The sequence below is a fragment of the Octodon degus genome, unplaced genomic scaffold (assembly GCF_000260255.1).
Source record: "Octodon degus isolate 3935 unplaced genomic scaffold, OctDeg1.0 scaffold00328, whole genome shotgun sequence".
Taxonomy (NCBI): Eukaryota; Metazoa; Chordata; class Mammalia; order Rodentia; family Octodontidae; genus Octodon; species Octodon degus.
This window is the reverse complement of record NW_004524904.1, coordinates 160,058-182,906: the sequence shown is the minus strand read 5'-3', so window position 1 is coordinate 182,906 and position 22,849 is coordinate 160,058. Positions and strand designations below refer to the sequence as shown.

General features: G+C 38.6%; 1 protein-coding gene across 1 annotated transcript in view; it reads right to left on the bottom strand.

The window, feature by feature from the left end:
- Aggf1 (angiogenic factor with G-patch and FHA domains 1) overlaps nucleotides 1-20,137 on the bottom strand; it is a 30,101-nt gene extending 9,964 nt beyond the window's left edge. Inside the window, exons 1-10 of the mRNA XM_004647804.2 lie at nucleotides 19,568-20,137; nucleotides 16,645-16,747; nucleotides 15,379-15,572; nucleotides 14,191-14,355; nucleotides 10,429-10,617; nucleotides 7,694-7,973; nucleotides 6,127-6,238; nucleotides 5,497-5,548; nucleotides 2,307-2,408; nucleotides 63-228 (exon numbers count right to left, since the gene is read on the bottom strand). Of these exons, the coding sequence (XP_004647861.1) occupies nucleotides 63-228; nucleotides 2,307-2,408; nucleotides 5,497-5,548; nucleotides 6,127-6,238; nucleotides 7,694-7,973; nucleotides 10,429-10,617; nucleotides 14,191-14,355; nucleotides 15,379-15,572; nucleotides 16,645-16,747; nucleotides 19,568-19,789 (1,585 nt within the window). The 5' untranslated portion in view covers nucleotides 19,790-20,137. The remainder of the gene's footprint in view (nucleotides 1-62; nucleotides 229-2,306; nucleotides 2,409-5,496; nucleotides 5,549-6,126; nucleotides 6,239-7,693; nucleotides 7,974-10,428; nucleotides 10,618-14,190; nucleotides 14,356-15,378; nucleotides 15,573-16,644; nucleotides 16,748-19,567) is intronic.
- Between the last annotated feature and the right edge of the window lie 2,712 nt (nucleotides 20,138-22,849).

The following is a 22,849-nucleotide window of genomic DNA, read 5'->3' as shown; positions in this document are numbered from 1 at the left end:
ACTAAAACAGTGACACTCTGTAGAACTGAGTTGACACATACTCGCCAGCAGGCTTCACGTACCAAAAGATTCATCCTTCTTATCGAGGCGGAGGTGGGCTCTAACCTGGCCCGGCTCACAGCCATCGCAGGTATCACTGCCGGGGTGAATATGGAAGGACAACACAGTCTCTCCAATTTTCACTTCATCTCCATGTTCAAGTATATAAGGGTCACATTTAGTTTTTGGCTGGAGAGGGAATATTTAGTAAAACAGATCCAAAATAGTCATAGTCATTTTATATCTACTGTCAAATAAAGGTGATTATAATAAATATTTGAAATTGTTCTCAGTGAGATTAGACACTTATATACTTTTCCAACATGACGAATGGCTAATAAAAATGTCCTACTAGGAGTTGGGATATGCTAATGGTAGCATATGCACTTAGCATTCAGGAGGCCTCTGGTTCAATCCCTAGCACACACACCACACACAAAATGTTCTACTACAGGAGACAAGTGCTGAATCCTACCTGTCATGCCCAGCTGTGCAACTCAAAATGTATTACCAAACCACATCATTACCTAGTCAGCAAGATGAAGCACTAAGCGAGTGCATCACCCCTTTTCTCCTCTTCTTTTTTGTTGATAAGTCAATTGTATTTCAATGCTTTTTTTGGATTGTTTTGTTTTACATTTTTGAGACAGGATCTCATTACGCTGTTTAGGCTGGCCTTGAACTCACTATGTAGCCCAGCCTGTCCTGAAACTTGACATGATCCTCCTGCTTCATCCTACTGAGTGCTGGAATTACAGGCAACATGTCCAGTTAATTTTTCATTCTCTTTTTTAATGTATTTGGTTGTTACAGGGGCTCACTATACAGCTCGGATTCATAGTGATCCTCCAGTTTTCAGCCTCTCCAGTGCTGGGATTACAGGTATATGTGTGGCATGTGCCACTACACCCAGACTCTGGCCAGCTCAGTCCACCCTGCGGGCAGGGCTGGTGCAGCAAGCAGTACCAGGGATCAAACCTCAGACCCTGCACTTGCCTAAGCAGGTGCTTTAGTGTACTGAGCTATTTTGCCAGCTTCAAACTGTTCATTCTTAAAGATTGAGAATACAGCCTTCCTCTACCATTCTCTTCACTTCTTCTGTAGATTTCTTACTATAGGCCAAGGTCTTTAGTATGTCCTGGGAATACATATACTAACTGGATAGACACAGCCCTTACTTTTTTTTTTTTTTTCTTTTCAAAGTTTTATTGATAAACATATAGCAATGAGACAGTTTCAAATCAAATCGAAAGTACAGTTTCAACAAATAATACACTGCATATATTCTTCTTAGTGGTTAATTGCTGCACAAGATGCAGACTTGTGATCCTACTTACAAACACCATTAGAAAAAATCATTCTATTCATTAAGAGAATGCAACTATATATCTATCCCAACCACTTTGAATACACAGATACAAAATGGACATTCATAGTTATACCCCAATTTTTTTTAAGTTCCGTTGTTGAATATTATAGGTGTGTAAACTCAGCAAAATATTCTAAAAGAGTACAGAAGCCCATAATAGCATTGGGTCTTCTGTTTAATTGGCAATGTCAGAAATTATTGACGTGAGTCCCCCACAGCTCAACAACATGGCTTTACTTCCTATATTTCATCTTCATACTTTTCTACTGGATGGTTAAGACCAAGGTAAAGCAGAACCTATGCAACAAGAGTTGTAGCTTTTTGGTTTGAGAAGGTCAGTGAAATGCCCTCAGGATTTATCCTGAGATCCTGTACCTCAGATTGTAGAACCTTTGTCAGTGCAGCCATGTGGATGAGTCACGGCCATTGCTTGGCCAATGTGCTCTCTGTGAAAGCCTGAGAGATACAGCCCTTACTTTTAAAGGAATTTCCAGTTTAGTGATATTTCAACTAACACAATTAAAAAAAAAGAACTTTGCTTGGCCTGGTGGCAAAGCTTGCAATTCAATCTACATGGAAGGCTGACACAAGAAGGTAACAGGCTTAAGGCCATATTGGGCCACTTTGTAAGACTGATTCAAATAAAAAATAAAGAGGTCTGGGATATATCTCAGTGTGAAGATCTTGGGCCTTATCCCTAGTATAAGCAAATAAATAAATGATATATTATGCACTCTTTTCTGGAAATTCCTTTCCAAATGACACATTCAGACTTTGACTCTGAGCTAAATTAAATGCTATCTATAAGACTACTGCCTAAAGGAATAAAAATTTCAGTTTAAAAAATAATTTCAGTTAGTTGTAATAATGTGTAATGAATTAACATATATTTACTCACCTGAAGAATCTGTTTTCCATTAACAATTGTGCCATTTTGACTGCCTTGATCCACAAGGACATAACTGTGTAATTCATTGTCAAAATAAATTTCTGCATGAAACTGAAGAGAAAAAAAAAAAAAAAATCAAGGAATTATAAACCACCATACTTTTTTTTTTTTTTTTGAAAACCATGGATAATAATTTCCCTATGATACAACAAGGGCTTTTACTTGTGCTAATTTAACTTACATTAAAACTTTTTTGAAGATAAATTTTATATAATTTTGGGAGAAATAAGGGTAAAGAAAAATTATCTATAATTTTAATTTACTACTGATAATTTAATATAGGTCCTGCCTTTTCTCCTTTCTTTAATATTCCTGAAATTAAACCATACATACATGAAAATCTTTCCCCTGAAAGTAATTGTCTATACCAATGAAAATTCTTAAAATAAAAAGAAATGTACATTAAAAAAAAAAAGGGCCAGTCAGATAGCTCAATGGACTAAAGCACCTGCCTAGACAGTGCAGCGGCTGGGGTCCAATCTCCTGCATGCCATTCCAGCCCTGACACGGGGTGTGCTGACATGGTGACTGAGACTGGGCATGGTGGCATGCACCTGTAATTCCAGCACTTGGGAGGCTGAAAACAGGAGAATCACCACAAGTCTGATCTATGTAGTGAGACCCTGTAGATTCTGTACTAAATACATTTAAAAAGAGAGATTTGAGGGAAGGTAGGGGGATGGGGTGCAGGTACAAATTCTCTATGATGAATTTCATGTGCAGGTACAAATTCTCTATGATGAATGTCATCATTATGTTTATGCAAAATATACCAATAAAATCTGATTGAAGAAAAAAAGAGAGACTTGAAACACTCCAAGCCAACTTCTCAGAGAAGTTTCCAGATCTTCGATACTCAGGCCTGCTCACTCCCTCCTTGTTCCACAACATTCTTCCTACATATTCCTCCTCCTTTGCTTTATACTGCTAATGTTACATCATGGGCATCACCTGGCTGCTTCATTTTGTTGAACAGTTACCTATTATGAGGACAGAAACCACAATCTACTCTGAAAATGATACATTTTCTTAGGGTTTCATTATTTTTAAAAAGATTGTACTTGTAATCTATATATAATGCAAGTGTAATAAAAATGCTAAATCATAGCACATGTGAACTGCAAAATGAATACAGCCAGACTGCCTTTCTGAAGGGGCGTACCAACTGCACTCCTCCCAGTAGTCTACAACAATTCTTGTTGCTCTAAATTTCCTTAACCAAAAGTACTATAAGCCAGAATTGGTAGCACACGCCAGTAATCCTAGCACTCAGGAGGCTGATGCAGGAGAGCCCAAATTCAAGACCAGCCTGTGCTACATAGTGCTACCCTCTCTCAAATACACACACAAAAAATAAAAGCACTTGATATTTTCAGAATTGTTGTTTGCTCAGCCTTGTAGGAATGAAATAATGCCTTAGCCCTGATTTTAATTGGTGCTTCTCTGATTACTAATGAAAATTTTGCCTATGTGTAGCACCCATTTGGGTTTTTTTCGGTAAGTTTTATCACCTTTCTATATTTTTTTCCATAGGGTTTAAATAGTTTCAAGTTTTTTGCCTCTGCCATAACAGAATCCAAAAAGCTGTTCTAACTAATCCTGCCAACAGGAATTTATTTACTAAATAATAAATATGATGAATAAAGGCATCTTGGCTTCACCTATATCTCTTAGATTACTATAAAGATAGGTGTGCTTCATCTTAATTCTGGACTTTCCTCTATTGTGAACTGCCTCTTTATATCTTCTCTCACTTAGCTACTGGTGTCACACAGGGCCAGAGAAGATGCATTTGCATGAGCTTTTTGAAACAGAAAGGAAGGCCATCTGTGTTTTCCCAACCTGTTCCTTAAAACACTGGTTCTTAACATACAGAGATTTAAATTGGGTCAAAATTACTTTGCACCTTGTGACTTTTACCATTTGTTTTAAACTCAGGATATCTACTGTCTGTTAATTTAATATTTGAATATTTGTTTATGTTTGTCTCCAGAACATTAATGAGTTTCTGATTATTAAGTATTTTTCATCAGGCTGAATATATGGTATATACATTGTAAACCGGATTTGCCAATTTTTGTGTGTGTGTGTGCTATGTGCGCAGTATCAGGGATTGAACTCAGGACCTTGTGCTTGCCAGGTAGGCATTATGCCACTCAGCTATCTCCCTGGCCCTGTCAATAGATTATTGACCCCAACACAGATGTTAGTTTAAAAGAAAGAAATTAAAAACATAAGGCCTGGTGTGCTGGTACATGCCTGTAATCCCAGCGCTCAGAAGGCAGAGGCAGGAGGATTGCTGTTGAGGTACTATTAAGACTGACTTTTCTTTGGAAGCAAGAAAATCGAAGGTTACAGTAAAGTTCAAAACCCAGATAATTTGGTTAGAGTTCAATTATGAGGAATTTTCTCTTCTCCAAATGCGTCCCCGAAAAGTTGAAAGTAACTAGACATTGAAACTAGTAAGGTTAAGAAAGAAAATCATCCCAAAATGACAACAATCACATTAAATCCATTAAATAAAAACAGGACGGAAGCTGGGGGTACAGCATAGCAGCAGAGCACTTGCCTAGCATGTGCAGGGCCCAGAGTTCCTGTCATCACAAAGAGAGGTACCAAAGAAAAAGGCAGACAAGGAAAGTGATAATAAGCATAGAGAAAAGAATAAGATGACCTTTGTTACTTTGGGCTCAAAGCAACTGCCTACTGAAGTAGTTTGTCTCCAGGTCTGCCATAAAGTGTAGCATGCGTTAAGTAAGTGCTACTGTAATATTTACTCCCACCCACACTACTGAAAAATCAACACAACGAGCACCCCCAGAGCTTAGAGGCTGAGACAGGAGGACCATTTAAGCCTATGAGGTCCTGATTAGTCCAGACAACATGGCAACATGCTATCTCAAAAAACAAAAACAAAGCAAGCACAATTCAGTTCACTCAAATTATGATAAACAATTTTTATTTTCTCAAGCACTGGACAAACCAACACTGCCTTTATCAACACTGCCACAGTGAACATTAACCATTCATTAAATGACATAAATTTTTAAGCTCTCTGCATGATGTTTTTTCTCATTCTATGATGATTGCTTTGAAATATTTTATTTTGACCACTATACATGAAAATTTAAAGTCTTACCTTACTAACACCAACTTCAGGGATTCGGAGAGTGTGTTCCATGTCTTTTTCTCTGCAGAGTTGAATAAAGTATTTTAAATAATTTCTAAAGCCTGTATAAACAGAGCACTTAGACAGTGACAAGATAGAACATGCTTAAAATGGATATTAAAATGCAAGTCTAGGGCTGGCCAAATAGCTCAGCAGATTAAAGTGCCTTCAAGCACGAGCAGGGGCCGGGGGTTTGATACCCAGGTCTGCTGTGCCAGCCCCACCCCCCCGGGGCAAGCTGAGACAGCAATTGAGACTGGGTGTGGTGGCGGGAGCCTGTAATCCCATCTCTTGGGAGGCTGTAAACAGGAGAATAACTACGAGTCTGATGTAGTAGTAAGACTCTGAACACCCTGTAGACCCTTCCCTAAAATACAGGGGGGAAAAAAAAACAAGTCTATGACAGCAGACATCTTTGCTACTCTAGATGTCCTATGCTTCTGCCTAATTAATTTTCCATGTCTTCATCTCCGGACTGTTCTTTCTCTGGCTGGAGATCCTGCCTTTGTCCTCTTTATATCCACAGCACATAGCACAATGATTGACAGAACATACATGCTCAATCACAAATAATAATATGGTATTATTAACCATTTTTACCTTCCAATTGTAGCAGGGTTTACAGCTGTGATGATGAAAAGTGATCCTGTCTGCAACACAGGTGACCGAATAACAATGACTCGAATACATGGGGGCCAAATCTTTTCTTCATCTGCCAAGGACAGAAGTGAGCAAACATTAACTGAAACCACAGGAAACAAAAATTCCACACAGACACCTAGGAGGCATCATAAAATAGGAATGCATCAGTTATAGCTGAGGGTAGAGCTCAGTGTAGGGCATGTGCTTAGAATGTAGAAAGTCTCCGAGTCAGTGCTCAGCACCAGGAGCACACACATAGAACTGTACTGCTTGGCAGGATGTAGTGACACAGGCCTCTAATCCAAGCAGTCCAGAATGATGATGGCAGGAGGGCCACAAGTTGGAGCCTACTGAGCAGCTTAGCAAGACATTATCTTAAAATAGAAGGTGGGGGCCTGGGGATGTACTTAGTGCAAAAACCTTGGGCTCAGTCCCAGTAATAAAAACAATGTACGGGTTGAATGCTTCATTCTGGGGTCTGGGGGTACTTCAGTGATACTTCAGTGAGCCATAGGCAACCAGGATATGAGACCTTGGGTTCAGCCCCCAGTAGTGGGAAAACAAAAAAAAGAAACACAGACTAGAACAAATTTCGAACATTTTGCTATATTACATTTATAGCAGTGGACAAGACTTAACACAGTTATCAAAGTGAGTAACATAAAACTATACATCCTATTTAGGATATATTATAGAAATTGAAAAAACTTTTAAGGTTTTTAAGGATTTTTAAAATATCCCAAATATTTTATATTAAGTCAGAAAAACTTTTTTTTTTTTTTTTTTAAATTTTAGGGAAGGGTCTACAGGGTGTTCAGGGTCTCACTACTAGATCAGACTTGTAGTGATCTGCCTATTTACAGCCTCCAAAGAACTGGGATTATAGGCGTGCACCACCATGGCAGGCCCGGGGATCGAACCCCTGGCCCCTGTGCCTGCTTGTGGGTGCTTTAATCCACTGAGCTATGTGGCCGGCCCAGAAAAACTTAGTTTTTAAAAATAAGAAAAATTCCACTGAGAACACATTCATATACTATAATCCCATATTTTAGAAGTATCTTTCATATCAAAAAAATATATTATCAGAATACTTGTGCACTGAACCTATGAATTACTTTTTAAGCAACTTCCTTTTGGTTCCTCAACAGCAAAAGTACTACACATACATAACTCACTAAACAGTCTACAAATAGCATAGCACAGTGAAGATTTGAGGAATATATATATATATATATTATATGTATATATGTATAATATATATATATGTAATGATTTAAAGGAAGCTTGATTCCATGTTTTATTGATTAGGCTATTTAATACAATGAACTATTTTTAATGTCCAAGGATTAGTCATCCTACTTCCTAAAATTTACCAAGTGGTAGCTCACTTGATTTTCAATCATGCCATTAAAATAATTAGTATACTTTTTGGCACATACCTACATGGGTCACTAACATTCTTAAGCCTTTGCTCTTTCACAGCTACCAAACTGCGTTACTTACCTAAAATGAAGTACTGACTCACCTTCGTCCTCAGTCTCCACTGCAGTCCCACCGTCTTCACTGGTACCCTCTTCATCATAACTCCCTTCACTCTGAGAATCTGTGATTTCACCTTCTTCTGGTTCACTATCACTCTCTACGATTTTCTCATCTTTCAATGAGGCTGAATTGGAGATGCTCCCATTAACAGGAGATTCTACATTGTCGATTTTGACCTTCTTTTTCACATTTGGAAAATTTTCTCCCTCACTGCAGTTTAAATATTCAACACTGGAGGCTGTTTGGTTTTCTGAATTCAAATCCTGGAAAAAAACAGTAGGTAGGTACATAATAGAGGAGAATAATTTTAAATATGACTATAATAATATATGAAGTTCCAATGAATTAGTGACTATATATAGTGAAAAAACAGTAACTGAAATATGTACCCACTTTTCCTTTCACATTCTTTCTTGTTTAATGCTGTTATCATCCTCTTATGATACAAATTAAAAATCTTATACTTATCACTGATATCCCTTTAACCTGACATGCTGACTGCTCTGGAGTCCACCCACAATTAGTCCAAATCTTTCCCCCTCTCTACTCTGAATGTCCCAATATTCAGTCCAGGACCTCATCATGTACAGCCTGGTCTATGTGATACCCTATACCAAAGCCATTCAATAGAAATGTAACTTCAGTCAAAGGTGTACATTTAAACTACTTTAACAACCACATTTAAAGCAAAATGATGAATGAGACAGTTTACATACATCTAAGTCCTCAAACCTTAGAGTGCAGCATATCCCAATTTGGACTGGCTACTCCTCAACTAATGGTCACACATGGCTAGCTGCCACCTTCCTGGTTGGAGCAGAGCTACAGTATGCGTTTACTCTATATTTTCTTTTCTTAATACCTCAATGCAATAAAAGTTTTATTTATGATATGAATTTAAAGATTCACATGCACCCAATATATTACTGCAGTTTTACTAAAATTTACAATTGCCTCAACAATAAAAAGTTTATCTTTTATTCTAAAATTTCGACTTTGCTAATATAAACCTTTTGTTTTTAATGTACTGGGCAGGTAGAGCTGGCATGTTTTGTGAAAACTTAACAAATTTAGTAGCTTTAATAAGTATATAGTTCTATTCTGTACATATTTTGAAACATGTATACACTGAACAGAATCACATATTTTTTGTGGTGAAAATACAACTTTATTCTCCTACTGACTCTCAAGAATATAACTCATGGGCTGGGGGACAAGGTCACCTGATGGCCCTCACTGCTAGGCAGAGATGCCTTCACAACCTAACCTTCCACACAGCTCAACCTTTAGTAACAGGACAAGTCATTAAAACAAAATCCTGGAAGCAAACAGTAAAATTATTTTTAGTAATTTAGTCATACACTCTTCTATTCCTAGCTATTGTCAGTATGGAGGTGGGGGAATAAAGACAAACCGTATAAAAAATAGAAAATAAACCAATAGTACTCTAATTCCATATATGAACTTTACAATTCAGTATGATTTTCAGTAAATGTTCTTGGGTTAAGAGAAAGAAAAATTAGAGGGGCCGGGGAGATGGCTCAATGGAATAAGCGCTTCCCTGGCAAGTGCTATTGCCTGAGTTCAATCCCTGATTCCACCAAAAAAAAAAAAAAAAAAAAAAAAAAAAAAAAAAAAAAAAAAAAAAAAGAAAGAAAGAAAGAAAGAAAGAAAAACTGGAGATATTCCCAGAGAAAAGTATCAGATATGTAGTGGCCACAATTCAAAACATGCCAATAAAGTAAGTTTTCTGTCCTGCATATAAACCAACCTTATCTGCTTGGGGTAGAAATGAGAACTCTGGTAACATTTCATTAGCACTGTATTATGAACAGTAAAAAACATTCCCCTCAGTTTTTACATCTACCATTCAGAGGCCCATAATGTTTTCAATTAAATATATCATCCTTTTCATACATAAGGTTTTACAGGCTATTCAGACTCAATCTTCTGTTCTTACAAATAATGCTCTATAACTATGCAAAAGAGTCTTTAATCTGATTTTTTTTTTTCCCTTTGGCTGAACCAGGGATTCAATTCAGGCCCTTGCGCTTACCAGGCAAGCTACCTCCCCGGCCTCCTTGATTTTTAAAAATTAAAGGACAAGAGATTTTCCAATTAAAGTACTATATAAATATTTTAATGATTATTGACACTCTTCCAAAAACAAAAGTATCAATTTATAATCCTAATATATGCTCCATTCCATTATTTGTCAGCAATAAAATTTTTAAGAACATGTCCTAATTTAATAGGGAAGAAAGTACCATATGTCTAAGAAAGTTGAATGTGTAGCTAAGTTTTGCTTATAAACTGTGCTTTCTTTTATTGTGAATGGTGCGATGACACTGATGTACAAGCTGAGGCTATGTTTTTTTTTGTGTGTGTGGCTCAGGAGATTTTATTGTTTCAGTGCATTTCTAAACCGCAGCACAAAACAGCTGATCCTTTTATGTTCAGACCAATTGTGGGCGTCTGTATGTTCTTGTTCCAAATAGCCTAACATGTACTTTATCTGCTTCAAGGTTAGGGCTATTTCCTGTCACTAAGAATTTGTGAAAGTCCACATTTGCACCCTTTGGATGCTCCTTGTTTAGTTCAGTTTTCTTAATGGATATGTTTGAAATACAGTTACAGAATGATCTTGTTTCATAAAGAAATTCTGACTTAATCATGTTACTAAGACAATGTAAATTGTAAAAATTAAGAAGACATTACCTTTTCTTCATTTGTTGAAGAACAATCTGGATCTTTTCTTTTCTTCTTCAATTTTTTATCTTTACTTTGTTTTGTGGTAGCCGTCTGATAAGGTTGCAAATCTACTCGAGAATGAAACTGGTATCGACCACTTTCCACATCGCAGTAGTAATAAATCCCAGTGGAAGGATCATAATATAGCTGATTTTCCTTTCAAAGTCAAGAAAATAAGTTGTATTCATGCATGACAAAACAAAATAGAAAGCCTAACAGAAATACCAAGTATATTCAAATAATCCACTTGTCTTAACTACAGTATTCACAGAAGGTAATATATTAAAGGTAATAAAAAGTGCTTATTATTTTTCAAAATACCATTATTTGTTCTAATTTTCCTAATGTGAAGATAAAGCTAAATATTAAATGGAAGGACAGGAAGCTGCCAATATTTGGTGATTGTTTTTTATTTATAAGAACAGGAATTTCATACTATTTACTGTAACACATAAAGGCAGGAAAACTAAGGCATGTGTCAGAAAAACTGAGTATGAAAGCAATTCCTGATACATTAGACAGAGTAACTGTAAAATAATGCTTTGGCAGTATAAGCCCCCAAACCTTCCTCCTAACGTCATAAAACAAGTAATTACCTCTTAATGCTATTTAATGTCACCAAACAGAATGTGAAAAAAAGTGAAGCATACAAATACCAATACATATTACACAAAGACAGAGTGTTTTTATTCTACAGTAAAGTTAATAAATAAAATTTATGAGTGACAACAGCCAGATACAAATAAATTTTGAAGTATGTGTATGTGTATGTGTGTGCATGTGTGCGGTACTAAGGCTCGAACCAGGAGTCTCCTGCATGCTGGGCACATAAATACTCCATGGCTAGGCTAAGTCCCCAGCCTTCCCTTCCTTTTTCCCTTGTGCTAGAGAATTATTCTCAGGGATTTTGCACTGAGATACATCCTCAGATTTGTTTTTGTTTAGTTTTGTTTGGTTTTTTGAGAGAGGATCACCCTAAGAAACTAGAAAGATAAAATTATGTGATCACCTACATGTATTTAGACACTGGCCAGAGCTCCACAACCAAGACTTAACTAAATAGTCTACACTTTACTTACATCATAAATCCATACATACCAGACCTAAAACCATCCTATGAAGAGGTAGAGCAACTGAAACTTTCTGAAAAAGAGTATTTTTCTAACTGTTGATACTGCTGCAATTTATCATCTTTAATCCATGTACTTTATAAATTTCTTACAAAGATTTTAAATTCTCATCTTTAATGAAGAAATTGAAGTCTTTTATTTCCAGTGATAATTAAACTTTTACAAATCTTTTAAATCTGTCAGATCTGCCTATCCAATATATACACATTTAAAAAAAAACCCAAAAGTTGTATTTGTTTGAAATAAAAACTAGTACAATAACAGTGGCAAGAACAATGAAGTTTGCAGAAATATATTCTTCGGAATATAACCTTTTACAGAGTAGATGTCAGGAAGAAAGACACAGAAAGGAAGACACAGGAATAATAAAAGCTAATGTCCATGTAGAAACTTATTTTCCTAGAAACCAAGTGAGTAATGGCTTTGAATGTGACTTTAAACATTAATTTTCTGGCTATTAATTGGCATTATCACCTATCATACTCCTATGAGAGAAAAATCTCTTTAACTTAAGGAGTCTACCACATGCATAAACTAGTGAAACCTCTTAAGTGATATAACACTGTTATTATTTCTCCTGATTAGTTAACAGTAGTCCAGTCACAGGACGAACATCTGCCCCAATGCTGGGTCACACAGTCTGTAATCTCTCCGAGGTCCACCTCACAGAGCCTCGCGGGGGAGGTAAGGGATGACTTTTACCATCGTGTGTGCGCATGTGTGCATGTTATTGAGGCTTGGACTAAGTGTTGCATAGCTGATGGTCAAACATGCTACGGCTAAGTGCCCAGCCTTCCGTTCCTTTTCCCTTGTACTGGAGACTGATTCCCAGGGACTTCACGTTGAACTACACCCCTATGTTTTTTGGTGGTGGTGGAGGGGTTTTTTTTTTGAGAGAGGGTTCTCCTTGAGTTGCTCAACTGGGCTTAAGCCTGCAATCTTCCTGATTCAGCCTACCACAGTGCTACAATTACAGGTGTGTGGTTAGTCCAGCCCTTTATGTCATCTGGGACATAAACTGGCTAAGCTATCCAGGCTGGACTCAAACGTGTCATCTTTTTGTCTCTGCTGTCTATGTAGCTGGGATGACAGGATGCACCACCTCCAGCATCATGCAAGCATAAATGAAATCTAAATAAGCATTAATTTCAGCAGAGTGGTACCAGTAGTCATCATTCATTTATTCTAGCTTTATGGCTATCAAACAAACTGTTGGCTGGAAAAAGTAGTGAGTCACCAATCAATTGAAACTGCCAGGTTCTAGCTTTTGAGTTGAGTAGCAAACGAAAGACAAGTACAGAGACAAAATGTTCACATCAAAATTCATTCAATACTAAATTCAATGAGTTTCAAAGCAGCTGACTAGGGCCAGGGAGATAGCTCAGTAGCACAAGTACCTGACTGGCATGTACAAAGTCCCTAGTTTGATCCCCAGTACCAAAAAAAGTAAAAAAAAAAGTTATCTCTCAAAGCAGATGAGCACTGAAGTAAGACTCTATCACAAATCATTCTGGTCCTGTCTTAATCAAGGAGCCACATATATTTATAATTTCACATTAATTCCCTTGTTCTTGCTGTTAAAAGGCTGATTTTTTAAATTTTCTTTTTTTATTGTGGTGCCAGGGATCAAACCCAGTGCCTGTGCATGCTTGGCAAGCACTCTACACTGATCTATAGTCCCAAGTGAGCACAAGACTCATTTCTTAAAATTTAAATGCTTAAAAAAACCATGAGGCTGAGGCAGGAGGACTGCAAGCTTAATACTAGCCTCAGCAACTCAGCGAGACCCTGTCTCAAAATTAGTAAAAATGCTGGGAGTATAACTTGGTAAACGAGTGAGTTCTTGGCTGGTATGTATGGGGCCCAGTGTTCAACCCTCACTCACACACATACACTGATACTGAGAATTCAGAGTGTCCCTCGCTGGCCATGGTAGTGGACCCCAGTAGACCCAGCTACTGAGGAGGGTGCAGTAAAAGGACTGGTTGGGCCCATGAGTTCAACACCAGCCTGAGCAGCTACCACTTAAGGACAGTCTCCTTCTGTGGCCTAAAATATAAACACCTGAATAAGTCTAGAATTAGCAATTTGCCTGACTTGTACATTTTGTGAGAAAATTTTAGTTTAGGTTCTTAAAGACTTTACATTGCCATTAACCATCTGCTTTTACTAAACATTTTAGTATGTTACCTTATAAAAGGTTATCAGGGGACTGGGGATGTAGCTCAGTGGCACAGCAAGCACCTGGCTAGTACAAGGTTGAGAGTTCGATTCCCAGTACCAAAACCCAAAACAAAATAGACTTCTCTAAAATGCTGACTTAAATGGGGACCCCATGGCATGCATGTCACAACAAGGTGTTTGTTATCACTGAAAGCACTACAAGGCTCACCATCCCTGGTGCACTATTAATAACTTTGCTCATTAAAAACTTAAAAGTGTAGAACAGAAAGCTATTTTATAATTAGCTCAATCAACAGCTTTGAATCAAATGAAATTTTACAATGCTGCTGTTTTTACTTCATGTTACAGCTTAACACTTGCGATCACACAGCTACATACACAACCACAGTGTGTTAAAAAGGTCTGCAACACTTACAGAATCGTAATAGAAACCAGTGCTGTGGTCAAAATACAACCCAGTACTTTCATCATAACTAAATCCAGTCTGTGACACAGCAGCTTCTGCAGCAGCTCTCAAGCTTTCAGCTAACGATGATCCTTCAGAGGATACACCTTCTGTTGCCAAAGCAGAGGCCAGCTCCTATAGAAGACAGTCACAGGAAATAAGATAGAGCTTTCATACATCCACTTAGAAGTCAGGATTCAAACATCGCCTGTCTTAGAGCTACTCTTTAATGGATGGTGACTTCAATTTCTACAACAAAAAGATGTAACTTTTAATTACAATTTGAACTTTTCAAAACAATATTGACTAGTGCACTGTATTATTTAATTCAACTGACCCACTTTTTCCTCTCTAAACTGACCTACCAGTTTAAAGATACTAAATAAAGGTAATATTATGAAAAAGTAAATCTATGATACCATAAGGAAGCAATTCACGAAATACAGACCATGTAATATTTTTAAAAACAAATGATAAAGATGGTTTGACAATTATATACTCAATAAGAAAACAGAAAAACGCTATAGATTAAATATCCTTTGATATTAAATATATAGATTAAATATCCTTTGAACAGAATCTTGATTCAAATTTTAAAACCAAATACATAAAATACTTAGGAAACTATAAACAGTGACATGACACTTAATATTAAAAAAAAGCATTGAAAAATTTTTAGGGCTGGCTATGTAGCTCAGTGCTAGAGCACTTGCTTAGTATGCACAAGGCTCTGGGTTCAGTCTCCAATGCTATAAAAATGAGAAAGTTCTAGTTGCAGTGAGGTTCTGTGGCATAAGCCCGTGTCCCAGCTACTCGGAAGGCTGAGGGCGAAAGGTCCAAATTCAATGTTGGGTTTGAGCTAATGAGACCCTGTTGCACAAAACAAAACAAAGTGTAGCCACATGTGGTGGTGCATTGTGAGGGTCTCAGCTGCTCAAGAAGACAAGCAGGAAGATCCCTTGAGCCCAGAGTTTGAGACTAAGCTGGGGGACACAGCAAGACCTTATCTCAAAAAACAGAAACTTTGATATTCTTGGCATAGTTATACGTAAGAATATTTACAACCCTTGTATATGGCAAGCCAAGAAAGTTTGTTTCTACATGACAAGGAAGAACAAGTTCTTAGCATCAACTATTTCCTGTTTAGTGCTTCAGTACCTGTGAGTCTGAGATGATATGGTCCTCTTGTCCACATTTAACATTTCCTGTTCCATCAGTGCCATCACTTTCTAGTTGTGACTCGTCTTTAGAATTAAGAGCAGGTCCTTCAACATACTGACACTGCTGAACTGAGAGTTCGGTCTCTTTATTGGGAAGGCCATCATCATTACAGTATGTGTGATAATAATAATCTGTGGCAAAGCAAATTGTTACATTCACGTGGTATATGTAGAAGGGCTTTCTTCTGAAAATCAGCACTGAGCACAGTTCACTAAAAATTAACATGGCTTTTATCACTATATACATTTTAAAATATTAAAATTGATAGTGCAAATAAATCCGCAGAAGTGTGTATCTCTAATGCCTATGTCTTTGTACCCCAGCACCAAGCCAAAATCGAGGAGAAAAAAAAAAAAAAAAAAAAGAGAAGCAGATTTGGATTTTCCACAGCAAGAATAAAAAAGAAAATACAGATTGGTTGTCCTCTGTCAAAAACAAAAAAAACCTAGCAACTCTTAACAACTTCTAACCACATACCTAACACTGATGCTTATCAACTAACAAAAAGGATAAGGACCTAGAGTTTCAGTTTGTTGTTAAATTTATGTTGTGAGGATGACTGCTTAAAAAAGTTTGTATGCAGATATGCTAGCCCTTCTGCTAAGCTGTATCTGAGTGAATCGAGCTAAAACTAAATAGGAAATATTACTGTTTCTAATTCACTTTTATTAAAACCCCAGTAGCTCTCTTATTTCCCTGGTAACTGAATGTTGCTGATGTGGCCCTGGTGGTGGACTCACATGCCCACAAGTCCTAAGAGCCTAGAGCTATACACATCAACAAGAAAACACTGCCCTGCTCAAAGGGGAGCCACAAGGGAAAGTAGACCGACCGCACAGCACCGTGTACCACGTAAGCTGGGGATGGCAGTGTGCACTTGTCATTACAGTGCTCAGGAGGTAGGAGGTAAGCCCAGTCTGTAAGACCAGGCTGGGGCAAAACAAAATGAGACCCTGACACAAAACAATTTGCTCTGTAACTAAAATGTTGAAAACATATTAGCGACATTATAGAAATTGTGGGAATGATAACACAGTTATTTCATATTTTCCACAAAGGTAAAGTGATTATCTGACAATACAAAAGAAGCTAGTAATTATTCCCATTTATGTAGATCTTTTTGTATTTAAAATTTAAAGAACATATTCCTTTAGCATGATTTGAATGCAAAGGCATTAAAGTTTTTCACTATAAGGTGAATACCTGAACTTGACCAAGCAGTATGGTTCTCTGTTTGTACTTCTACATCAGACTTGTTATTATCTTCATTTCTCCCACAGTGGAGTATTTTACTGAGTTCTTCCACCTGAAAGAAAAGGTTTTAAGAGAAATATATCATGAAGCAATATAATACATACCATTCTCTTAATATTATAACAAAAATTATTTTCTTTGATAAAAGTTTTAGAGATACGAGCTGGGCATAGTGGTGAATGCCTGGAATCCCAGCTACTCATGGAGGTTGAGGCAGGAGGATCGAAAGTTCAAGGATGACCTGGGCAACTTAGTAAGACTGTGTCTCAAAAGTTTAAAAAAAAAAAAAAAAATACTGGGCATCTATTTTAGTGATGGATTTCCTATGGGGCTAATTCCCTGTATTGAAAATGTAAGTTTCAGCAATGTGCTAGAAACCAGAAACAGTCACAACTTTTACAGTTAATTTTCAGAGAATTTGTGGGGGAGGTGGTGGCAGGGACAGAGTTTCATCACATTGCCCAGACTGGACGTGACCTCCTGGAGATCAAGCACCAGGACCAGAGGTACATGCCATCGTGTCCCATTCACAAATATTTTTATTCTTAAGCTCTCCTTCTAAACACACAAATATGCTCCCCTAAGATCAGACTAATAGGGGCCCTGTGCTTAATTCTCATTGCCACCCTTGTTCCCCCAGCAAAGAATGCTTTTATGCTAATATTTAAAGTCAGCAGTTCTATCAGATTAAAAACATTTAAATGTCCATCTGCATTGAATTGTCTAATATCAGTTAAACCACTTGGGTTTAACTATTCACCTAAATGTATCATCATTTATATGATTCCTTGTGTATTTTTTTTTTTTTTTCTTTAAACAGCAGTCTCATGATTAAATAACTGCAGAAGGGAACAAAGAAAACTGGCTAAGAAAGGCAATGGTTCTCTATGCACCTTATGCACTGAGAAGCCCTCAGAGGCAGATGAGGACCTGCCTCAGTCAAGGCACCTTAGTCTGACAGCATTTCAGTGTTAAGACAGTGACTACTAGATGCATGAAACGGACTAAAAGGTTTTAAAGCATCTTTTAATATATAACCTCACATAGAGATGTAAGACTGATTATATACAGTCATCAGATCTGTTCCTAACACTAGGACTTGAACAAGAGTGAGGCAAATAAGGTACTTAGGGTAAAACACTTGAGCTCACAGATTAATGGGAGTACATCTATAGTAGGTGACCCCTGGAGATCCTCACTCCAGGAGACTGACTACCTTGCACCAATCCTGGCTGTGGCTGCTACCACCATTACTATGAACTTGATTATTCAGCATGTACTGCACACTCAGTGCTATACTGGTGCACATGATAATTATTCAATTTACACAAGCACCTCACAAATTATGTATTTGTCTTAATGCCTGTTTTACATAAAAATATCTGAATGAACAAGGTAAATCTCACACAGCTTTTTGATCCCCAACCTGAAGATATCATGGCTTTGTTATTAGTTCATTTCTTTGAATTCTCAAGTGCTCTAAATGGAACACATTCAGTAACTTGGGATGACAGCCAAATTCTCCCAACAGGAAGGCTGACTAGGAAAGTAGTCTTTATCAACAACAGTTAGGATCATGCTCTCTCCACCATCTCCTCTCCAGGGCAGGGAACTGAACTCAGGGCTTCTTGCATGGTTAGGTGAACAGGTTAGATGAACTGCCTCTATCTCTTTTTTTTTTATATACACACAAGGTCTCTGTACACTGCCCAACTTAGCCTTGAATTCCTAGGCTTATGTATACCCTGCTTCCAGTTGCTTTTTTTTTTTTTTTTTTTTAAATACTAGAGATTGAACCCAGGCCCTTCACACTGAGCTACATTCCCAGCTCTTATTTTGAGACATGGGCTTGAACTTGTGATCTTCCTGCCTTGACCTCCCAAAGTAATGGGATTACAGACATGCATTACCATGCCTGGCTCATAGTTCCATTTTTTCATGGCGAGCCATTATCAAGTTAATAATGAAAACACTGGCTCTTGGTTAGCAAAAAATGTTAAGTGTCTTAGGCATGCAATATTTTACCTTCTCCCTTATCTTTACATTTGTATTTTCCTAGCACAATTCCTGTACATTTCAGGCATTCAAGAACTAGCTGTTGAGAAAATAAAAAACGTTTCTACGTCATAAGGTCAATAATTATATACAATGGGTCTAGAAATCATTTCAAATTAACAGTTGCTTTGGTAGCTCACCAACAGTGTAACAAAGTTTGGTGTTTCAGTGCTCAGCCTATAGATGTAGTTTTAGGAAATGAACCAATTAACTATAAAGTACTACAAAAGTTACTCTGAAATTAAGTACCTGGAAATAACCTGTCAGGAGAGCAGCTGCCAAGAGATCTTTAAAATTGTTTCCTAAAGGGCTGCTTTAAGTATCTGTCCTTACTACATAGTATCAAAATGATATAAGACGTTTATGTGCCTGACAAGGAAAGCTCTACTTCTCTCCTTCCACGAGATTTAAGATGATGAGTGCCCTCAATAACATCAAGTGGTTTTTATGAGCATCTGAGGCTTAATCCAAGTTTACATGTCTCATGAGAGACAAAGATGAGATTGTGATTCGAGCTCAGATTTTTAACAAATTCAAACATAATTTTAAATGTATTACAAATGTTCCTACTGCTAGAGGGACGTTGGGACAAATGAGAATGAAGATCGTGTAGACAAATACTGCAGTTCAACTCAGGCCAGCCCGGAGACTCCTCTAAACCAAGGAGCCTGAATTCTTAGGTTTTCTCCGAATGTACCTGTATTATAACTGCTCTGCTGTTTTATTTACTTAAGACTCCACAGAGCAGTGGCGAGCCCCGGCCAAGGAGCCTTTCCAAGGTCATCTGAAGCTTGTCCGGACCGGGGGGACCGCGCACCTGCGTTCGGAGCTCTTGGTTGTTGCTCTCTGCGCTCTGGTACAGCCGCTCCGTGTGATGCAGCAGCTTCTCGACCTCCCGCACTTGCCGCTTGCAGCTCCGCAGCTCGCGCTCCAACTTCTCTACCTTCCGCCTCAGCTGGGCCAGTTCAGGCTCTGGAGAGGTGGGCGGCGACAGTGACTGCGAGGGCGACGGCGGTGGGGACGGCACCTCGGAGGCCATGAGGACCCGCGCGAAGTGGCCGCAGACGCCGAGGGGCTGCGCTCAGACCGAGACGGGCGCCGGCGGGCCCAGAGGCCACAGGAGCGCGTGGGCTGCGGAAAGCGGCCTCCCACTCGGCCGGCCGCGGTGGCCCCTGGCCATGACGCCCGGAAACTCGTCGCCTGTGGCCGAGGGCTGAGGGCAACGAGCGAGAGGACGGACGACGGCCCCTTTCTGATCTGCGCGGCCTCGATACCCGAACACTTTAAGGGAACTTACTTTAGCCAGAGACCGAGAAAGCACAAAAAAAAGCAGTAGAAACAAGCGGGACACGCACCAGGAGACAAACAAGGTGTAGGAGTTCCAGAGTGGACCGGAAACGCTATGCCGGAGGTGGGCGGGGCCAAGATTGGAAAGGAAGCTACGGAAAGCCGGAAGCTCCAGGAGTGACGCATGCGCGCCAAAGTTTTGCCAGGGTTAGGTGGTCTTAGGGGACAGGGAGCAGCTGCTGGAAAAAAAGCTGCCGGGCGTACCGCGACAGAGGGTTGCGTTTTCTGCCCGCAAGAGTTTGCGCTTGCCGACCTTGTTTGAGGCCCTTTTTCACGTAGAGCACGATGCTTATTTCCTTATTTTCCAGATGAGAGCACTGAATCTCCCAGAAATGATTTGCCAGGGTTGAGATAATGATAAACCTGGACTAGAACATGATTTCAGTTTGCTCTGCTTGTTGAGTCAACCGGGTGATTCCATGAGTTTAGATCCCCCCGAAAAAGAAAGCAAGTTCAACCGGACCGAACTGCAAACAGGACCATTACTGGAGGGAAAGTAATATATTTCCGTGGAACTGAAGAAAAAAACGCTCTGGACTGGTGGATTTATTTTGGGTTTTGTGTGAACCCTAGCATCGTTTCACCATTTTTGAAAAACCGATTAGGGCTTCTTCAGACTCTCTTTCTTCTCCCAGGTCGATTACAATTAGATCTTGAGCTCCCACTGTGATTTTCAGAGGTCATCATTTCTGCTAGTCTGGGTGCCTCTTAGTTCACAGCACATAGTTGCTGAAAATAGCCTAAGAATCCTGTTTGGTGTCTAATTCAGTGACTACTTTTACTAACTATGGTTTTCCTTAGTTTTGTTTTGCAGTGCTGGGATGAAACCTAGGTTCTTAAGAATACTAGGCAAGTGGCTGTACCACTGAACCTTATTCATACATGTTCTTGTTTTCTTAATGATCTGGAGCCCGAGGCTAATTGGTAGAGATTGTGAACAACACATGCCTTTTACAGGTAAACTCACAAGACCAGAGCCCATGAACCCTATACCTCCTTTATTAGACTATTACACTCCAAGCTTATATTTTCCTGCTCCAAACATTCCAGGGCCAAGTGCTGGACAACAGTTTACAATCTGGGCATCCTTGAAAATTTTCATATAATTTAATGCTAAGATTGCTTACTCTCCCTTGCCCATTTCTTTCCCGTAAGGAATTGACATTGATTCCTTCCACTCTGCCTCCTTGGTGCATTCCCAGATGGCTCTGTGAACATGACGTGCCCCTCCTCACAGACTCTGTAATAAGCTGTCTTTCCCATCGCAATATCTATTGGCTTCACCTGTATTTTAAACACCAGTTTTCTAGAAGGTCTGCCAGTAAGAAGAAAGAAAAAAATTATGGGAAAGTAGGTGGGTAGCAATCTTTGCTATACCTAATTTTCAGTTTAAGAGGTAATTAATAGAGTGGACAGTATCCATGACCCAGAGAAGCATATTACTTGACACCTTTAGGATTTCATTTTACTTTGTAATGCAATATTTCATATCGTCTCCAACACATGATATGAACCCATTCTTTTACTTTTTTGCTATTATGAATCTAATGAGATTGCTGTTCTAAGTTTGTGCTTTCCTGAGTTATAGTTGTCATACATTTGTTGAAATATACATATTTTAAGAGGGCTACTCACACTTTCCTTCTATCAATTGCCTATAACACCTTTTTGGGCATTTCTTATTATTTTTCAATTCTTTATATAACTTTTGTATTAGTCAGCTCCCAGTTTTAGATGTTGGAGGCATATCATTTATCTGTTAACTTTGTCCATGATGTATCTTACTTAGCAGAAGTTTTTATGTTGCCAAATCCATCTTTATTGTGCTACATTTTTCTATCATTTAGTTTAGACATTCAAATTTTATTCATGAAGGCTTTCCCTATCCAGTCATATTTTCTTTTATAAATCTTATAATTTGAACTTTCACACTTAATTCTATTCTCCAACTTGGGGTGGAGGATTAGGACAAAACTTAATTTCCTTAAAGACCAGGTTTTTTGCATTGCTTTGTAAGACCACCATTATCAGTCAGGTTCCCTTTTTCTTTCTTTTTTTCTTTTTTTGTATTTTTAGGGAAGGGTCTACAGTGTGTTCAGGTCTCACTACTACACAGATTGGACTCATGCTGATCTTCCTGTTTGCAGCCTCCCAAGTGCTGGGATTACAGGCACCCACCACCATGCCCAGTCTCAGTCACCATCTCAGCAGGCCCTGGGGGCAGAGCTGGACCAGCAGGCCCGAGGATCAAACCCCCAACCCCTGCATCTGCCTAAGCTGATGCGTTAATCCGCTGAGCTATCTGGCCAGCCTCTCTATAGGATGTCTTTAAATATACATAAAAATATTTCTTTAAACCCAGGCTTGGTGGTACATACCTGTAATCTCAGCCTGGGGTGGGGGGTGAAGCAGGACAATTACAATTTTGAGGGCAGCCAGGACAACTTAGCTAGACCCTATCTCAAAATAAAATTTGAATGGGGTAGGGATAGCTCGATAATAGAGTGATTGTTATGTATGTATGTGGGCTCTGGATTTAATCCTCACTACTGAAAAAGTAAATGTTAATTTCAAGTAATTTCTTCAAACTTTCAGATGCAAAGTTTGAATGACATCTTTATTCAAAGATCTAAAGGATTGGGTTGGGGATGTAGCTCAGTAAGAACATGTGAGTCCCTGGATTCAACCCCAGGCGCCTCCCCTGCACACACACCAAATGGTTAATGAATGGTTCCTTAACTCACAGAACACA